The following is a 16,106-nucleotide window of genomic DNA, read 5'->3' on the forward strand; positions in this document are numbered from 1 at the left end:
AGCTTGTACCACAGCTGTAGTTGCATGCTTTGGCGCTGCTCCTTTTCTTAGGATCAAAGTTTCCTTATATGTACACACACCGTGGAGGAAGCTCGTAGATTGTGGGGAGATATATAATTTCTGCCCGCGGTTAAACAACGGCTGATACAGTTCAATACCGCTGGACCCCACTCCGTGAACGCGTAAGCTCCCGAGCGCACGGCGGGCTTTGCGCTAGGGGAACAAAGGGACGACAAACTGCTGACAAAAACAGCGTTTCCTGCTGCAACAATAACGGCAGCTAGCAACAAAATAAGCTATGGAATCGAGCACGTCCGACTCACCAGCACGGTTATGAACGAATATTCGCGCGCGCTAGGGCAGGGGATACTCCGTGGCCGGACGGGACGAGATGAGGGAGAAAGTGTCTGCCGACGAAGCTTCGCCATTTGCCCCGCCAGCGAAGAACGGAGCGCCGCGCGTGAACGTCAGCGTGCGTCGTAGTTCCCCGAGCCGAAGACGGCCGTCTCAACCGCGCTTACGCCATCCACGGCGCTCGTGTCGCTACGACACCGGCGCCCTCTTTTCTTAGGTATGGTTTGGTTTATGAGGTTTAAGATCCCAAATCGATTCAGGCTATGAGGGACGCCATAGGGAAGGGCTTCGGAAATTTATACCACGTGGGGTTCATTAACGTGCAGTGTCATCGTACAGTATATGGGCCTCTAGAATTTAGCCTACATCGAAATCCGACCGCCGCGGCCGGGATCGAACCCGCGTCTTTTGCGTCTGCAGCCAGGCGCCGTTGCCACTGAGCCACCCCGGAGTTAAGATAATTAACAATGCTAGGGAGTATGCATCGCGGGGGGAGGCTGTTTTGATCCTGAGGGGTTTTCTTGATGGTATGTTGAAGAAGTTCAGAGAATGCGCCAGAACACGTAGCGCGAGAAGCGGCGACAATGGCTGCGTGGTATAGGGCATCAGGATATAACAAGTTTCTCGGATCGCGCCAGAGCTGGTTGAAATCTGCCTCCGGGCTGAACTTTTTTCACCTGGGTACCATTCGGACGGAAAGCTTCAGAACATTTCGGATATGCTCGGATCCATATTCGCCCTCATGCTCGGAGACAGGTCTTCACTCAAGTGCAGCGCCACGTCCGGTGCGATTTCGCAAAGAGGTACGCCTTAATTGGTCGAGAATAGCAGTTAGAAACGTGTCTTGCTTAAAGGGCAACTGAAGTGGTTTTAGAATGCCAGTAGTTTAAAATGGCCGGTTGCGTTGAAACATGCAGGTAAAGCCTGCGAAATCATTTTCCGCTACCATTTGAAATGATGGCGAAATCGTCGAATAAAGCGGCGTCGGCGCTCAGCTTCTCTGCAGTGTCCAGCGACGGTCACATGTCCCGATAATGACGTCACCTATGACGGCGTGAGTTTATGGCGAACAAACAGTTCTTTCATGGAAAAAACCAATGCCACGAGGCACGAGGCATTGTTTGGCGCCATCAGATGACACACAGCAGCATACAGGTGAAGGCAGCGGATATCTTAAATTTCGGCGATAATGACGTCACTAGGAGTTTCCCCGCATTCTCCAACAGAGTGAGGAGAAGCCTGAACATCGTCGCGATTTTAATTTACGATTATTTCTCAATTTTAAATGCTAGGGCAAAAATACTTTGCGTGCTTCACCTAGAAGCTTCATAGATTTGAATTCTTGAGTAACCTCGAATTCTCCAAAAACCGTTTCATCATCCTTTCAATACAGTTGCCCGCGCACCATTTTGAGAGTGGAGGCACATTGGCAGAGGTCAAGGCACTATTACGTTTTGCCGTATTAAGCTTTCTTTGCTGAAAATTAAATAATTTGGCAGAACTGCCTGTCTGGTTGGGTTTGATACCTTACAGTAAACCGCTAAACATCCCCAACTGAAGAAGGACCCGAGTCGACTCCAAAATGTCGGGATTTTTAAATGAACCGTATCTAGCCGGAAACGCTCATTTTTTTCAGGTGCTGCTGATGACAATAAACCTTAACACTTGCGTTTCAATACTTGCATGTGAACACGACCAAAATTAGAGGACAAGAAACAGACTTCCACTGCCAGCAGATGAGAGATGGCAGCATCCACCTCTTCTGCAAAGAAAATGTCAAAGTATGTGCGAACCTCCAAGAAAGAAAAAATGATACCTTCCTTCTAGGCTACTCACACCAAGAAAAGTAAAGGAAAACAAGCACTCACGAAGTAAAAAGTTCAAAACTAAAACGACGCATGTGGAACTAACGACTCCCAGTACACTAGTCTTGCAGTAATGGAAAGGGAATGGAATAGTAATAGTATAATCCACAATTATAAGCCTTTACATTAACCCTTTCGGACGCCACTGGGCATCTCCGGCAAAGAAGAGTATATTTTCTCCATCTAACAAATACCGCATAATCTAGAAAACTAATAAACATGTTTTCCAGCGAGAAACATCTGTCCATTATCCGCACGCATGTTTGGAATTCTGTACAAAGTGTTATCGTGCTCACAAAATAATGGCACGAGACGGACTAATATGATGATTTTTTTTCATTTTGTTATATTTTCTTTTTGTGCAATCCACGCCAACTGGCTGACCCAAATGATCGACCGAATGCGAGCCGCAGAATCTCCAATAAAATACAAAATTATATTTTACAGAGCGGCAGAATGATCTGCTCTCCAAGTGACAATTCTAGGGAGTACTATTCATTAATCTGGCTACATAATGTGCAAGCGCATTAAATAAGGGCGATTCTGTCATGTGCACAATTGCGTAGGAAGTGGAGGAAGAATAAGAGGAAAGGCAGGGAGGTTAACAGGAAGAATAATCGGTTTGTTACCCTACACGGGGGGAAGGGGGTGAGGGGATAAAAAAATGAAAGAGAAAGGGGAGTAGCAGAAAACGGAAGTCACACGGAAATCAGCGTTTGTTAAGTGAGAGCCTACCATGCAGGCCAGGAGTTCGCAAGCTGCCTTGGAGGCCTTCACCGCCGTCGATCGCCGCAGCGAGTGGCCGAGAATCTTCATTTCCGTCAGTGGGAGTGGATCTAGACGCTCCAGCGCACGGCTGAGAGACTGCCTTTCGGCATTGGAGGCAGGGCAGTCACAAAGAATGTGGGATATAGTCTCGTCACACCCGCAGATGACACATGCAGGGCTATTAGCCATACCGATTAGGAAAGAGTAACGGTTGGTGAAAGCGACACCAAGCCACAGGCGATACAGTAAAGTTTCTTCCCGTCGTGGTAGGTGGGATGGAAACCGGAGCTTCAGATCTTGGTCGAAGGATTTTAAACGTGAATTGGAATATTGGCTGGGATTCCAAGCGGCGATCCTGATGTCCCGTGCAAGTGCGCGAAGCCTGCCCGCTGCGTCTCATCTCGAAAGGGGGATGGACACAAAATCGCCGTCCTAGTGAGAAGTTCGCGCGACTTCATCCGCGCGGCGATTGCCTGCTATGCCGCTATGTCCCGGTAGCCATTGGTAGATAATCACAACTGCGTTTCGCAGCGTACGTAAGGTGTAAGGAAAAAAACAATACAACGCAGTTTTTTACACAGAGAGAGACATGCTGGATAAGGCAGTTCTTTAATGTACCACGAAGTAATCCCATTGCCACCCCTGTACAAAAATGTGGGTGGGTTGCCAGTGAATGGAAAGTCTAAAATGTGAGAAATGAGCTGCTCTGTAGACCTCCAGGTGAGCAGTTGGGACTTAGCCGGACACTTAGTTATTGATCCAAGTGAGTGAGTGAAAAACATTTATTGCTCCAAAAATCAGGTTTTAGCGGTGGGCCGATGTCGTCATGTCTTCGGCCTCTTCACAAGGTCGGCGCCCCTATTCCAGGGCACCGCTGAGTCTTGCTGCTTCGCAGGCGTGCTGCACCAGTGCCCTTTGGGCCGTGAGATCGCTGCTGGTCAGCAGGCCCTCCCATTGTTCCGCATTCGGGTCATTTAGCTCGTGAAATGCTCTGTTACGTTCGCATTCCCATGTGATGTGATATAGCGTGGGGGTTGCTCCGCACCACGGACATGTGTCCCTGTATTGTGTAGGGAACATTTTATGTAGTATGTATAAATTGTGGAAAGTCCCTGCTTGCAGTCTCCGCCAGCAGACCGCATCGTGCTGTGTTAATGATGTGTGGGGTGGTGGGTATTTGAATCTCCGCCCTCTGTAGTAGTTTAATATTTCTGCATACGTTGGTTCCACCGTCATGGGGTCCTCCAGGGTTTCTGACTGCCCTGCTCGGCTCGTGATCTCGCGAACTAGGCTGTCTACCCTCGAGTTACCCTCTATCCCGGTGTGTGCCGGTATCCAGAAAATCCTGTGTCTTAAGGTCTTATTTGGAAGCTTTGCTTCGAGGAGGATGCTCAGCGCTTCCTTGCTTATTTTGCCCTGTATGTAGGTCCTGCATGCTGCAGGAACTATTGATCCAAAATGATACTCCATTCAAGGATGAGTCCCTTGCATTTCTCTATTTTTAGGAGCTTTTCGTCACGAGCTGCTGCAGAAGAAGACGCCGATCCTCGCATGTAGCACGGGTACTTATCCTTGCAGACTGCCTCTCTGTTTTAGTCTCTCTCCAAACTTCCGGCACCTCTATATTGATGCGTTCCCTTAGGTTTTCGATTCCGTGCACAGTAAGGGAGGTCCGCTTTGTCTGGGTACCTGGTCATTCGGGTATCTATTTCAACGAGCTGGCTGACTTACTGGCAAGGTCAGCTCTCACAGCCCCTGTAATATATCCCGTGCTTCACCTCATTCTGTTGGAGACCTCCCTTTTCCAGCGCTTCCAACATATATCAGCCAGCTTGGGTTATTCTTTGCTGAATACCATAGATTTTCAACATTTAAAGTTCCCATGCAATGTCCGATCGTGTAAGTCCAGGCGGTGTGAAGTGTCCTTGATGTTTTTGCGATGCAGAATCCCCCACCTCAACTTGTACTTATGCAGATGCGAGTTCGCTACAAAAAACCTTTGTAACACATGCGGAGACGTTGAAACAATTTACCATTTTCTCCTTTCTTGCAGGCAGTTCGCATTTCAAAGAAAACAGTATTTGGAGGTCCCTATTTCGAGGTTAGGACTCCCTTTGTCTCTACCAGTTCTGCTCTCGTTTGGTGCGAGCGCCACGAGATTCTCGTTAAGCACTATTTGCGGCTACCTTCATGATTACATGATTGCAACTGGTCGCTTAACCTGTTAAATCCATGTCCAAAAACCGCATGATCAAAAAGCGTATTTTATTTTATTCCTGGTATATCTAATTTGCTTATTTACTGAAGAACTTTAACAATTCATACACATTTTCTAAATTCAATAATTCTACTATTCTACTTAGTTTTTTTTTTCCGCACATATACCTCCTTGCCATTCACCACCATATCTCGGCCAATCCCCCGCGTGAGTATGTGCATTGTCATGTGGAGAAGAACAAGAAGAAGCTTGCCATTCCGATTCATGTTTGGCTCCAATATTTTGTCGTAATCCTATGGAAATTTCCTTATTTATACCACTATACCTTGGCCAATCCCCCCACGTGGGTATGTGCCATTATAAAGAGGTGAAGAAGAAGAAGAAGATTCTTGGAAGATCCCTCCGTGTTGGTATGTGCAATCATTTCAAAGGCTAACAAAAACAACAACTACAAGCTTGCTTTCTCTTGCAGGGTTTTGTGGACGTCTTTTGGCCGTCATCGCAACGGCAACGGCCCTGCCTTGAGCAAGAAGCCCCGTGGGAATCAACCCGAGCAGGTACGAATGCTCTTTGTACGCCACTGACCGCTTGCTGCGCTCCTGCTCACCAAACGACACCGTCACCGCGCCTGACGCCATTGCTAACGGGACTTTCGATGCTTCATGAAACCATTCAAGGGACCGGTAGATAGCGAAACAGAGCAGCGCACTGAATGCGCTACACAGCTGCAACACGTGGGTCGAACTCTTCTTACATTAGGACCCTCAAAGCTGTCGAAAGCTGATCACAGTCTATGATTTCATAATGTCACTCACTTTTCTAACAGAACACCGCGCTAGTTAGCCCGGCAGGTGCACCAAAGGTCGCCAGACACACTCCAGACCACTGCAGTCGCCATTTCGATGAACACAAATTGCAAAAACGTCCGCGTAGTGTGCAGTCGTTGCGCGTTCAAAAAATATGACTCTCCACACTGGATTTCCTCCTAATCCGCGTGCAGCTTCGGGAGTTCAAGCCCATCATACCGTACAATACATTAACCAACCACCTTCTCACCGCCTGCAGAAGGCGTCTTGCAGCAGGTGTATATATGTTTGCTTCCGACATCTGTTTTACGCGAATACAAATAGGTGTTTCGCCCCGGCGCCCACTGCGAAACCCAAGAGGGTAATATGTACTTCAAAACATTTTCGTGTGTGCGGGGTGTGAAGGCCGAAGTCCTTATTGAGCACGTGAAAAGGGCTGCTGGGCTCGATACAAGATGTACAGCCGCTTCCACGCCAGAACGGCCTTCGCTCCCAGCCTCTTACAGGGGAGCGTCACGCGGAGGACCTATAACTTCCTTTTGCACATGAAGGGTCGTTGTCAAGCGAATTATCATGCCTTTTAATAACGGAAACGACATTTCTCGGTCTATGCTGTCTAGGAGCACTTGTTTAAACATCTTTTCTGCGTCTGCAGGCACTTTAGAAATCAATTCCTGTGAGCTTCTGATTCTCGATGGTTACTCTCACACCAGGGGCCACTGCAGCGAGCATGTTTTCTCTGCTATCCCGAAATCATCGTCGTGTCGATAATCAAGCTTTCAGTGTCACACTAGCATTTCTTTTTCTTTATATCCTTCATCTAAACGGCTCTCAGGACACCATCTCCTGGCCTCTATCCATTCAGTTACTGGCGAATCAGTTTAAAAAATGTGTATGTATTCCACAACTTTTCTTCGGTCGCTTTTGGTATATTTTATGATTTTTTTAGATATCTTTTCTCCTTTCACCAATTCCTTCCGTCGTAAGAGCAGTGATAAAAATGATTCGAGATAAATATTACCGTGGGCGCTTACGTTGCGATGTCCTTTTAGGGTCGGATGTCATGGAAGATTTTCGTTACTCGCGAAAGGATCCTTTTGCCGGAGGCCAAGATTAGCTCATCACGGCACTGTGTTCCAACGCTATAGTCGTATATTGTGTCGTGCTTTAGGACTGCAATACACTGTTTTTTTTTTTGCTATCACCTCAGAAAAATTCATTTTTCTGAAGAACAATGCATTGGTGTATGTGGTACCTAAAATGATCATGAACCATTTTCCCCAAAACGATAGAAACAGTACCTTTTATTTATTCAGTTTCAAAGCAGCTCCAAGGTAGCGATAACTGTACTGCATAATTGTTTCCTCTATTCCCTCCTGCTTGGACGCAATTTGAAAACATCGGAAAAGATAAGAGTTCTTTCGGTTACAGCTCAGGAAAGCCGGCCTCGGTTGCAGCATTGTTTGCATGCCGACTTGCGATCGCCACCCTGCGTTTAGAGTAAGCTATAAAATGAATCAGTGAAAAACCGTAGCGCAAAATGAGACAAGGACTGTGAAAAACGGACACACACCGCTATATGTGTGTGTCCACTGCAAGTCCATCTTTGTCAGTCGTTTTCTCTTTTTGTGCTTCATTTTTCCCTGAATAATAAATAAAAAAATCCAAGTATCTACCCTTGTATAAAAAGAAATTTTGTATTTTATTGATTAATGCAAACGGCAAGGCAAACACCGATTTTTATCAGATGAAGCCGAGTATGCATAGGGCAAGAAAGAAAAAGCAAGTGCGCCCTATCGCTTCAGCATCACCACCTCGTCTCAAATAGCTGTAACAGCAATCTAGCTCCAACCAGCGACACACAGATTATATCACTAGACAGTGGTAAGGTTGACCTTTACGAAACGTAACATTTATACCACCCAAATGTTTTCTTTACATTGTCAGAGATGAAATTGCGGACAGGTGTCGCGAGCTGCTGGCTCGGAAACTGCACGCAAGGAACACTGAGGAGCAGCCTTAAAATGCAATCAGTAATAAAGTGCAGGTGTGACTCTCTACCGCAAATACACCATTCATCAAACGCATTGAATGAAAAGATGCCCATGAAATTTGCAGCTGCGTGTGAGACTTCGTCCGAGGTAAACGGTGTCTTGACCATCGTAGTGTGTCGCGGACTTCCCCGCCAAACTGGTGGCCAGAGAGACGGTTGTCTTGATGAGTCCCGCAATAACTAACTTTTACTGGGCAGTGAGCTCTCTGTGGTGGCAGGATTCAGGCGAGCCAGCCCCGTAACAGTTACCTGCTCGAGCCAGGGGGCACTCTGCACTTGTGTGGTGCACGCGGACCCGCAAACGCTATCGTAGGAGTTTATGGCGCCGCTATACCCATCGCCTCTCTCCTTCTGGGGTGTACGGAAAGGGAGCAAAGCGCATTCTTTTCTTTTAAAGTAATTGTACTCTGCTGTATGTGTAAAATATTCATGCCTAGATATCTCCATCTGGCAGCAACGCGGTCACTGCCTTTCCTACGCAGAACCAGGAAAAATGGCCGCGGCTGCCACCACTGAGGAAGAGCACGACGACGAACTTGAACCCAAACAATACCCCACTAGCTTGGTCGTCATGGCGGCGGTTGTGGCCCTGACAACTGCACTCGGCGTCTTCTGGTTCCTGCTGCCCAGAGAGCGTAAGAGTGGCGCCACCACGACGGAGCCCCGGGGACCCCTTTGCAAGAACAGCCACTGCATGAACGCAGTCAAGATGCTCAAGGCCATCATGAAGCCTGGAGCGGACCCGTGCCATGACTTCTACACCTTCGTGTGCGGCAACTACGAGAACCCATCTGGCCAGGTGCTTGTCCAGATGGATGAGGAGATGTACAGCAGGCTAGCCCAAACACTGGAAGCCGCATGGTCGTATCCGTCGCGGGACCAGAGTGCTGCCCAGAAGGCGGGCGCCCTGTACAAGAACTGCATCGAGGGCCCATTGGACGAAACCGAGTCGCTGCGCACATTCGTAGAGTCCGTGGGTCTTGGCGCTAGCAGCTACGCGTACGCAGAGCCATTTAACAAGATCATCATGCTTTTTTTCAAGTACAACATCGTAACCGTCCTGGGCATGTCCCTAGAGGACGCCAAGCTCTCTCGTCGCAAACGACAGCTTGTCCTGACAATGAGCCTTTCTCATCTGCTCTGGTTGCGAGAGCGCAGCAAGAACCCGCGAACGGCGAACTTTTACCTCGCTCACATGCGAGCGTTTGGACCCAACCCCAGTTTTTTCAATGCCTTCTTCTGGGCGTCCGATATAATCACGGTCGAAAATGCAGCGCTTGGCATTGTATCCAACCCTGCGACACTAAAGATGGACCAGGATGCTGTCATCTCAACCGTGAATCTCCTGCAGAACTATACGCCCAGCGTACCATATGGTCGGTGGGCATCCCTGGTCTCCGTGCACTCCGGAGGTGTGTACGGCGCACAAGACGAAGTTGAGGTGAGGTACACAGATATGTCCGATCCCATATGCTCATCACTATAGAGAAACCCTTGGCCTGAATTCAGTTTTCCGGTCATGTGAAATATGGGCTAATAATCCATGGGCTCGCTTCTTACCACGAATGATTTGCTGACACTTTATATTTTCATTTGCATTTTGTTCTTGATGCTTGATGCTCTTGATGCTCTCTTGATGTTCTTGATGCTCTCAGTCGAGAAGGAAAATTGGTTGCCCGCCCACTCGCTGCTTGCAAGCGAAAGCGCACGGAAGCAACTTTTTAGTTTAATCGAGGCAAGATAATACAATGATAAATGCATCTCTCGATAGCAGTAGATTTGCGAAGTGGCTTGAGGGTGACTTTTAGTTTAGATAAGTCATTCAGTGTTATTGTTAGCACGTTGTTGCGTAGTGGGAAGAAGTAAGAAGGGTTTTTTGGCAGGCTAGTTGGTGCTTGTCGTTTATGATTAAACTGGGCGAAAAAAAAACGCGGACACAGACAGAAAACACGTACACACATACAGCGCAGAAATAAAATTTTCATGTATTTGTAATTTTAACCTACAAGAAAACGAACTGGGAAACGCAACCACTGTGTGAATTCAGACTCAACAAGAAAAAAAAAACACTCATTGGCGCTGTTCTGCTTGCCGACCTCAATGTTAGACTCTCTCCCTAGAATTGCAACGTCGACAATGAAATTATCAGCACACAGCGCATCACACTCTCTATAAGCGACCAAAAATCAATAGTTGTTCATGGAGCGCATTAGGACATGCGCCTGCACCTTGCAGCCGTGACACCCGTACGGACTGCCCTTGGCAAACCACTAGGGTAAGAGCGCTGAATCGTTGATGATTCATCACTGAAGCACTGCTATGCGACACTCAAAAAACACGACGCAGAGACAAGACGCAGACGCGATGACCAGGCAAGTAAGAAGCAGGGACAAACAGCTAAACAGCCTGAAGTACAAGACATGAAATTCGCTAGGTAATATACTTCGTCAGCGCTTGTATGTCTTGTCTGTGTCGCCTTTTTTCAGTGTTGTGCAGTAGCTCTTTGGTTGGCAAGAACCCCCTCGCTCCTGTTCATTTTCAAGTGGCAGCTGTCATCCCGCATTCTGAACAGGCTACGATCGTCCGCCGGGTGTACCAAGCTACACTGCTTTCGCTTGCCGACAGAGCGCCAGGCTGCCATTTGTTTACGCTGGTAAATTCATGAATAATTGTCGGAACTTCCGGATGAGTAAACATTTCTTCTCTCTTTTTCTCACTTTTTCTAACGTTCCTTGTAATCACGCAGAACAAAATAGAATGAAGGAAGACATGCACATGGTACTAGGCAGCCGGAAGCAAATCTGCCATGGCATTGTCTTCTCGCGCAGGTAAACCTGGCCGCCATGTCTTACATCGACCAGCTGTACGCCGACGTGGGGACCAAGCTCAGCCTTCTGATTGCATGGGAGATTATTCGCACTCTAATGCCACTCTCGTCTCGCCAGGTGGCCGCTTACTTCTACCGAGCAGAATACATAAAATCACGGTGCATCATAGCAGTCACGCAAGCCATGCAGGTCCCCCTTCTCTCTTGGTACCTCTTCAAAGCGGTGCCGCAGAGTACGGTGACCGCGGCACGAGAGATGACGGACCACATTCGAGAGTTCATAACGGGGAAAATTGAAAGCTCGAACTGGTTGGACAGGGCAACGAAACAGACGGCTATGGAAAAGGTTCGTGCCATGGAAGTCCACGTTGGTTTCCCAAAGTACTTCAGATCGGAGGAGGAACTCAACCTTATGTACCGCGCGTACCCGGACATCGGCAACAATTTTCTTACGCCGTGGCTGGACGGCATGAGCAAAACAATCACCTGGAAGACCACCAACCATTCTAGCTTCAAGTGAGTACAGGTAGTTTTCAAACCTGAAGGGCGCTAATTTGAAGACTAGCACCTGCCACCAACAAAGGCCCTCCGACGGCCTTGGCAGTCCAGAAAAACTTATTCCCCCTTCATCACGCTTTGTGACTATAAGCAGGATCATGGATAAGCGCTTAAGCTAGTGCTCAGATATTGGTACTTTTTGATTGCCGCACTAATCCTGATGACGGTAGGCAAGTTTTTGAGGGGCTTGAGGGTCTAAATGACTGCTATAGCATACAAGATCTGTGCGTACGAATAATGAGACCGCGTGAGACTTTTATCATAATAATCACGTTCCCAAGCCTGTGCTTTCAAACACAGTCATCAGCCATTCCAGCCACCTGCTATCGTTTCTAAAATATGCTCTCTCATTACACAGACTGAATAATGCGCAATACGAAGTGAACTCCGATGTAAAAAATTCTTACCGATCCTCGGAGCACCATGTGAATGCGTTAGCGCTTTCTGTTACTGTTGATTCTGTTGCAGCTCCGCCTTAAGGGTCTGTCACTATAGCGTTATTGGGTTGATGCCAGTGCATGAGTAATCTCTCTTAAGTAAGTGCCCGTACAATGATTATGTACCTTACATTCGTAGATATCTTGTAGTCCTCATATCACTGCTTGTGCAGTCGTACAGTGGCTAAGCGATGTGCCACTGCCACGGCAGCTCGCTGCTTGAAACACAGCCACCGGTGGGGCTTCTGCGACGCAGGTTGCTCTATCCGAGGGACCCCTCACGGCGAAAGACTAATTTAACTACCACCCACCACGGTAGGCAGTTTGCTAACAATCCGGCTGGAAGGTTTCCACTTACCACAGTATGCACGCTGCGATGACAACCCAAGATTCACGCCTTCGCATGCATCACGCGTGAGGGCAGTCGCCATTTCCTCTTGTACCGACCCTTCTATTTCTAACGCAGAAATAACGAGCTAATCGAGCGTGTCTGCTTCTTCTGGAATGGCGCAGCTTCCAGGTGACGCGGACGAACGCGGCGTACGTCCCGTACCGCAACAAGATGGTTCTCCCGGCGCCGACACTGCGACCGCCTGTATTCTCGCCCGCATTGCCCAAGGCGGTCAACTACGCCGCCCTGGGAGGAATCATTGGCCACGAGATCACGCACGCCTTCGATCTGCAAGGCAGCCTCATTGACGCGCAGGGACGCTGGATCAACTGGTGGTCCAACCACTCCAGGGAACAGTACTTAGAGCGGGTGTCATGTCTTCGTCGGTCGCACGGAGCGAATGACGTGAGTAGGGGCAGGCGCAACTGAGGTTTCGAGAGTGCATTGTTAATGAAATGTAATGCACATTACGGGACATCCTCACACTGCGCGCTACAGGGTAAAGAAGAGTGGCGATCTGGAAATCACTGCAGCCACTTGGGCTTCGCCGACCTCCGAGAGAATCTCATTGTATGGGCTCGCTTAGCGGTTACTCAAAGAAAGCCTCACTTAGGACACTGTGGGTTGTACCGTCGTGATTGCAATTAAGCAGCTGCTGTCTAGAACAGTCATTTGGAAAAGTCAAAACCTGGAGCTCACCGTTCTCGCCAAAATGCGCCGAGCTTGGGTGTTGCACTGAAACTACTGGCTTTAAAGAAAAAATGCTTTGTATGGGTGAAACGTCATTCGTATTCACATAACCTGGACTACTGCGGTTGCTAGCTTTTCCCAAATTACAAAACACCTTCGTGGTGCGAGAAATGCATCTCAGAAGCTGAGGAAATGAAGATTACAGGACCCCAGACCTTTGAGGATGCACAATCCTTTTACCAAGAAGCAGTCGCATTAGTGAAGGAAGCGTCTGGATAACGAACAGCGCGCAGAAATTAACTTGGGACCGCTCCCAGTTCAGCTCTTCAAATACGGGACGGTGCTGCATATGGATGAAACCTGATGTGGCGTCTGCATTCTTTTGACTGATATCACTAATATTATCGCCAACTAAGAAGAGGTAAATCTTATTGGTCTGCTCTGAGAATCCATAGTACACAGACTTTGGTTTGCAGGCTTTCGTATTTAGATGTTCTCGTTACCTCTACGAACCTCATGCTCAGTACCCGTCACCAAGAATTTTCTTTGACATCAGCATCTAATTTGGCGTTTTTCTTCAGTCCTAATCATAACCTAGGGTTGTCATTGTGAAGTGGTGGGTGCGTAAGAACTTTTATCGGTACACAAAAAACCGGCTAGGGTTCGAAAATTAGACATCTTGCTCACTGTCACTGTACCAAGTGGTGCGCACGGCGCGTAACCACGGCGAAGGGCTGTAGTGTACCGCTAGTAATATGCTCCGCATAAAACAAGAACTGGGCATTTGGAAAGAAAAAAACTTTAGGTCTGGAGCAAGAAACGAGACAGGTTTGTCGAGCGCAGCATGACCTCCTTATAAACGGCTTTCATCGTCAGAAATTTGAGCCACACTTCCTCCCCTTTAAGCGCATGAAGCAGTGGCGTTTGCGGGTCTCTGCAGCTGCCTGGGTTCTTACGTGCAAATCACTTTGCTGACAAGGACACTTTTTATTTTGTTTTATTGTTTTAATTTTTAACTCATTTTCTATTTCATTTTTAACTGATTTTTATTCACCTCAGGACACGCGTCCCTCGATCGCTTAGGAGTAGCATGTCTGACTCGTAGCCCAAACTTCTCAAATTCAATTGTCACCTCCTCCAAATTTTTCTTTTTAGTGCATTTAGTTTTCATTCTTACATGTCACAATGGTGTTTGCGTCGTGTTGCGACGTTATAACGACAATTTGAGCAATGTAATGAATTTCCATTTAGGGTGACGCCAAACAAGTGGTAGGCAGTCACGTGGTCGTTCGTGTTGTGACATCATGCTCCTCGTTAATGATTGCGGAGCCTGTGACATCACATGACCATCGGTCCATAAATTTCATCCTCACAAGCTAGGGATTGCAGCTGAATGTGAGCTCCGAAACTATCGAGTTAAAACAGTCGAAGAAGCTGCGGTCCTTGTGAACTAGAATAAGTATACACAAGATTAAATTTCGCGAAATGTCGTGGCAAATAGATAATCTGTAATGCAAATCGATCGCTTCAGTATGTTGCCATCGCCGGACAGCTATTTTTTGGGCGTTCCAACGAAATACGATGTGGCAGAGCAACAGCGTTTCTTAGTTACAATAGTTACACACTTTCCATGCTGGTGATCAGTTCCTTTGAACTGTGTCGTTTGACCCGAATGGGCAGCACAAAGGAGAATTTGTATGTAACGCCAGGTGCGGCGATGCGTGCTCTGAGGCCAGGCAGAAATAACGGCTGTCAAGGTATCTGGAGTCGTCAGTCATTCAGATCGACACTGGATGGATGGCACTTGTGACGAGGCAGTAAGCGGTTGCGCGAGCGTGGCAGCAGTTCAAGCCAATCTATAGAAACAATTTTACTGCCAGTGTTCTAGCTAGGTTGGGCCTTTGTATCGGAAACGTGATGAAGTAATTTTCGCAAAACACTACATTCTACGTCTTGTTAGCCACAGAATAGATATGTAAACAAAACTTAAGCCGCCGTGGTGGCTCAACGGTAATGGAGCTCGACTGCTGACCCGAAGGACGCAAGTTCAATCGCGGCCGCAGCGGTCGAAATTCGATGAAGGCAAAATTCTAGCGGCCCCTGTGCTGTGCGATGTCAGTGCCCACTAAAGAACCCCAGGTGGTCGAAATTTCCGGAGCCCTTCACTACGGCGTCCCTGATAGCATGAGTCGCTTTGGGACGTTAAACCTCATAAACCACACCAACCAAAACTTCATTCGTTTTAATATCTGTATCGAGGCTACATCAGAAAGTAAAATAGCAGCATAACTACGCGATGTACCCTCTACGAATAGCGGGTAACAGGCAGCAATTGCTTGCAGTCAAAACGCTAGAATTGTGCACACATTCATACGTAGTAGAAGTAAATTTGGAGCAGAACAAGTGAAGGAACGGCAGTTGATAGCTTCATTGGGCTTCAAGTACCTGCAAAGAAATGGCGCCGATTCTGTCTGAGCTTCAATTCAAGACTGCGCTCGCCTCGACAGGAATGGAACGGGCAGGATGATCAGTGTCACCCAACTGCAGGGCACAGCGGACTCCGAGAACATGGCAGACTTTGCCGGCTTAGTGTCCGCCCACCAGGCCTACGTGAGCCACGGCGACCGCCGGAGGCTGGGCGAGCTCAAGTACGACGCCAAGCAGCTCTTCTTCATCTCCTCGTGCGTCAAATGGTGCGCCGAGAGGAGCGTCCTTCAGGCCAGGCAGTACGCGCCTTTTGTGGACCGCTGTAACGTGCCCCTCAAGAACATGAAGGCCTTTGCGGAGGCCTTCAGGTGCCCCACCGGTGCGGCCATGCGTCCCTCGTCGCGCTGCTCCTTTTGGTGAACCTCGTGTGTTTACTAAATGACCACATTTACAAGTTACAAGCACAGTCCTCAGAGACATTAACGGGAACGCGCAAGCCCGTCGCCATGTAACCGGCTTGGGACATGCAGTGCCTTAAAGGGACCCAGAAGAGAAATTATGATTTCCAATAAACAAAGTGTTCCCATATATTTCTAATAACAATTGATCGCCTGCTCTTCCTCACTATCTTACTGTTGGTCCGTCAAAAAAAAAAACATTTGTCTGCTAGCAAATTTTAAAAATCTTCCGCCCAGTCGATTCAAACTCGTGA

General features: G+C 47.9%; 2 protein-coding genes across 2 annotated transcripts; both read left to right on the plus strand.

The window, feature by feature from the left end:
• Nucleotides 1-8,635: 8,635 nt before the first annotated feature.
• On the plus strand, nt 8,636-9,182 carry LOC149334417 (neprilysin-1-like). The gene is given in 2 exon segments (XM_089557923.1): nt 8,636-9,118; nt 9,120-9,182. Coding segments are annotated over 2 exon segments (546 nt in total).
• Nucleotides 9,183-12,445: 3,263 nt separating this feature from the next.
• Nucleotides 12,446-15,814, plus strand: LOC149334418 (neprilysin-11-like). The gene is made up of 2 exons (XM_089556310.1): nt 12,446-12,682; nt 15,515-15,814. Exons 1-2 carry the CDS (start codon nt 12,449-12,451, stop codon nt 15,812-15,814), a joined length of 534 nt encoding a protein of 177 aa, XP_089412436.1. The 5' UTR covers nt 12,446-12,448.
• The last annotated feature ends 292 nt before the right edge of the window (nt 15,815-16,106 follow it).

Source organism: Amblyomma mixtum, chromosome 8 (genome assembly GCF_055824585.1).
Source record: "Amblyomma mixtum isolate Tamu chromosome 8, ASM5582458v1, whole genome shotgun sequence".
In the NCBI taxonomy this organism is placed as follows: domain Eukaryota; kingdom Metazoa; phylum Arthropoda; class Arachnida; order Ixodida; family Ixodidae; genus Amblyomma; species Amblyomma mixtum.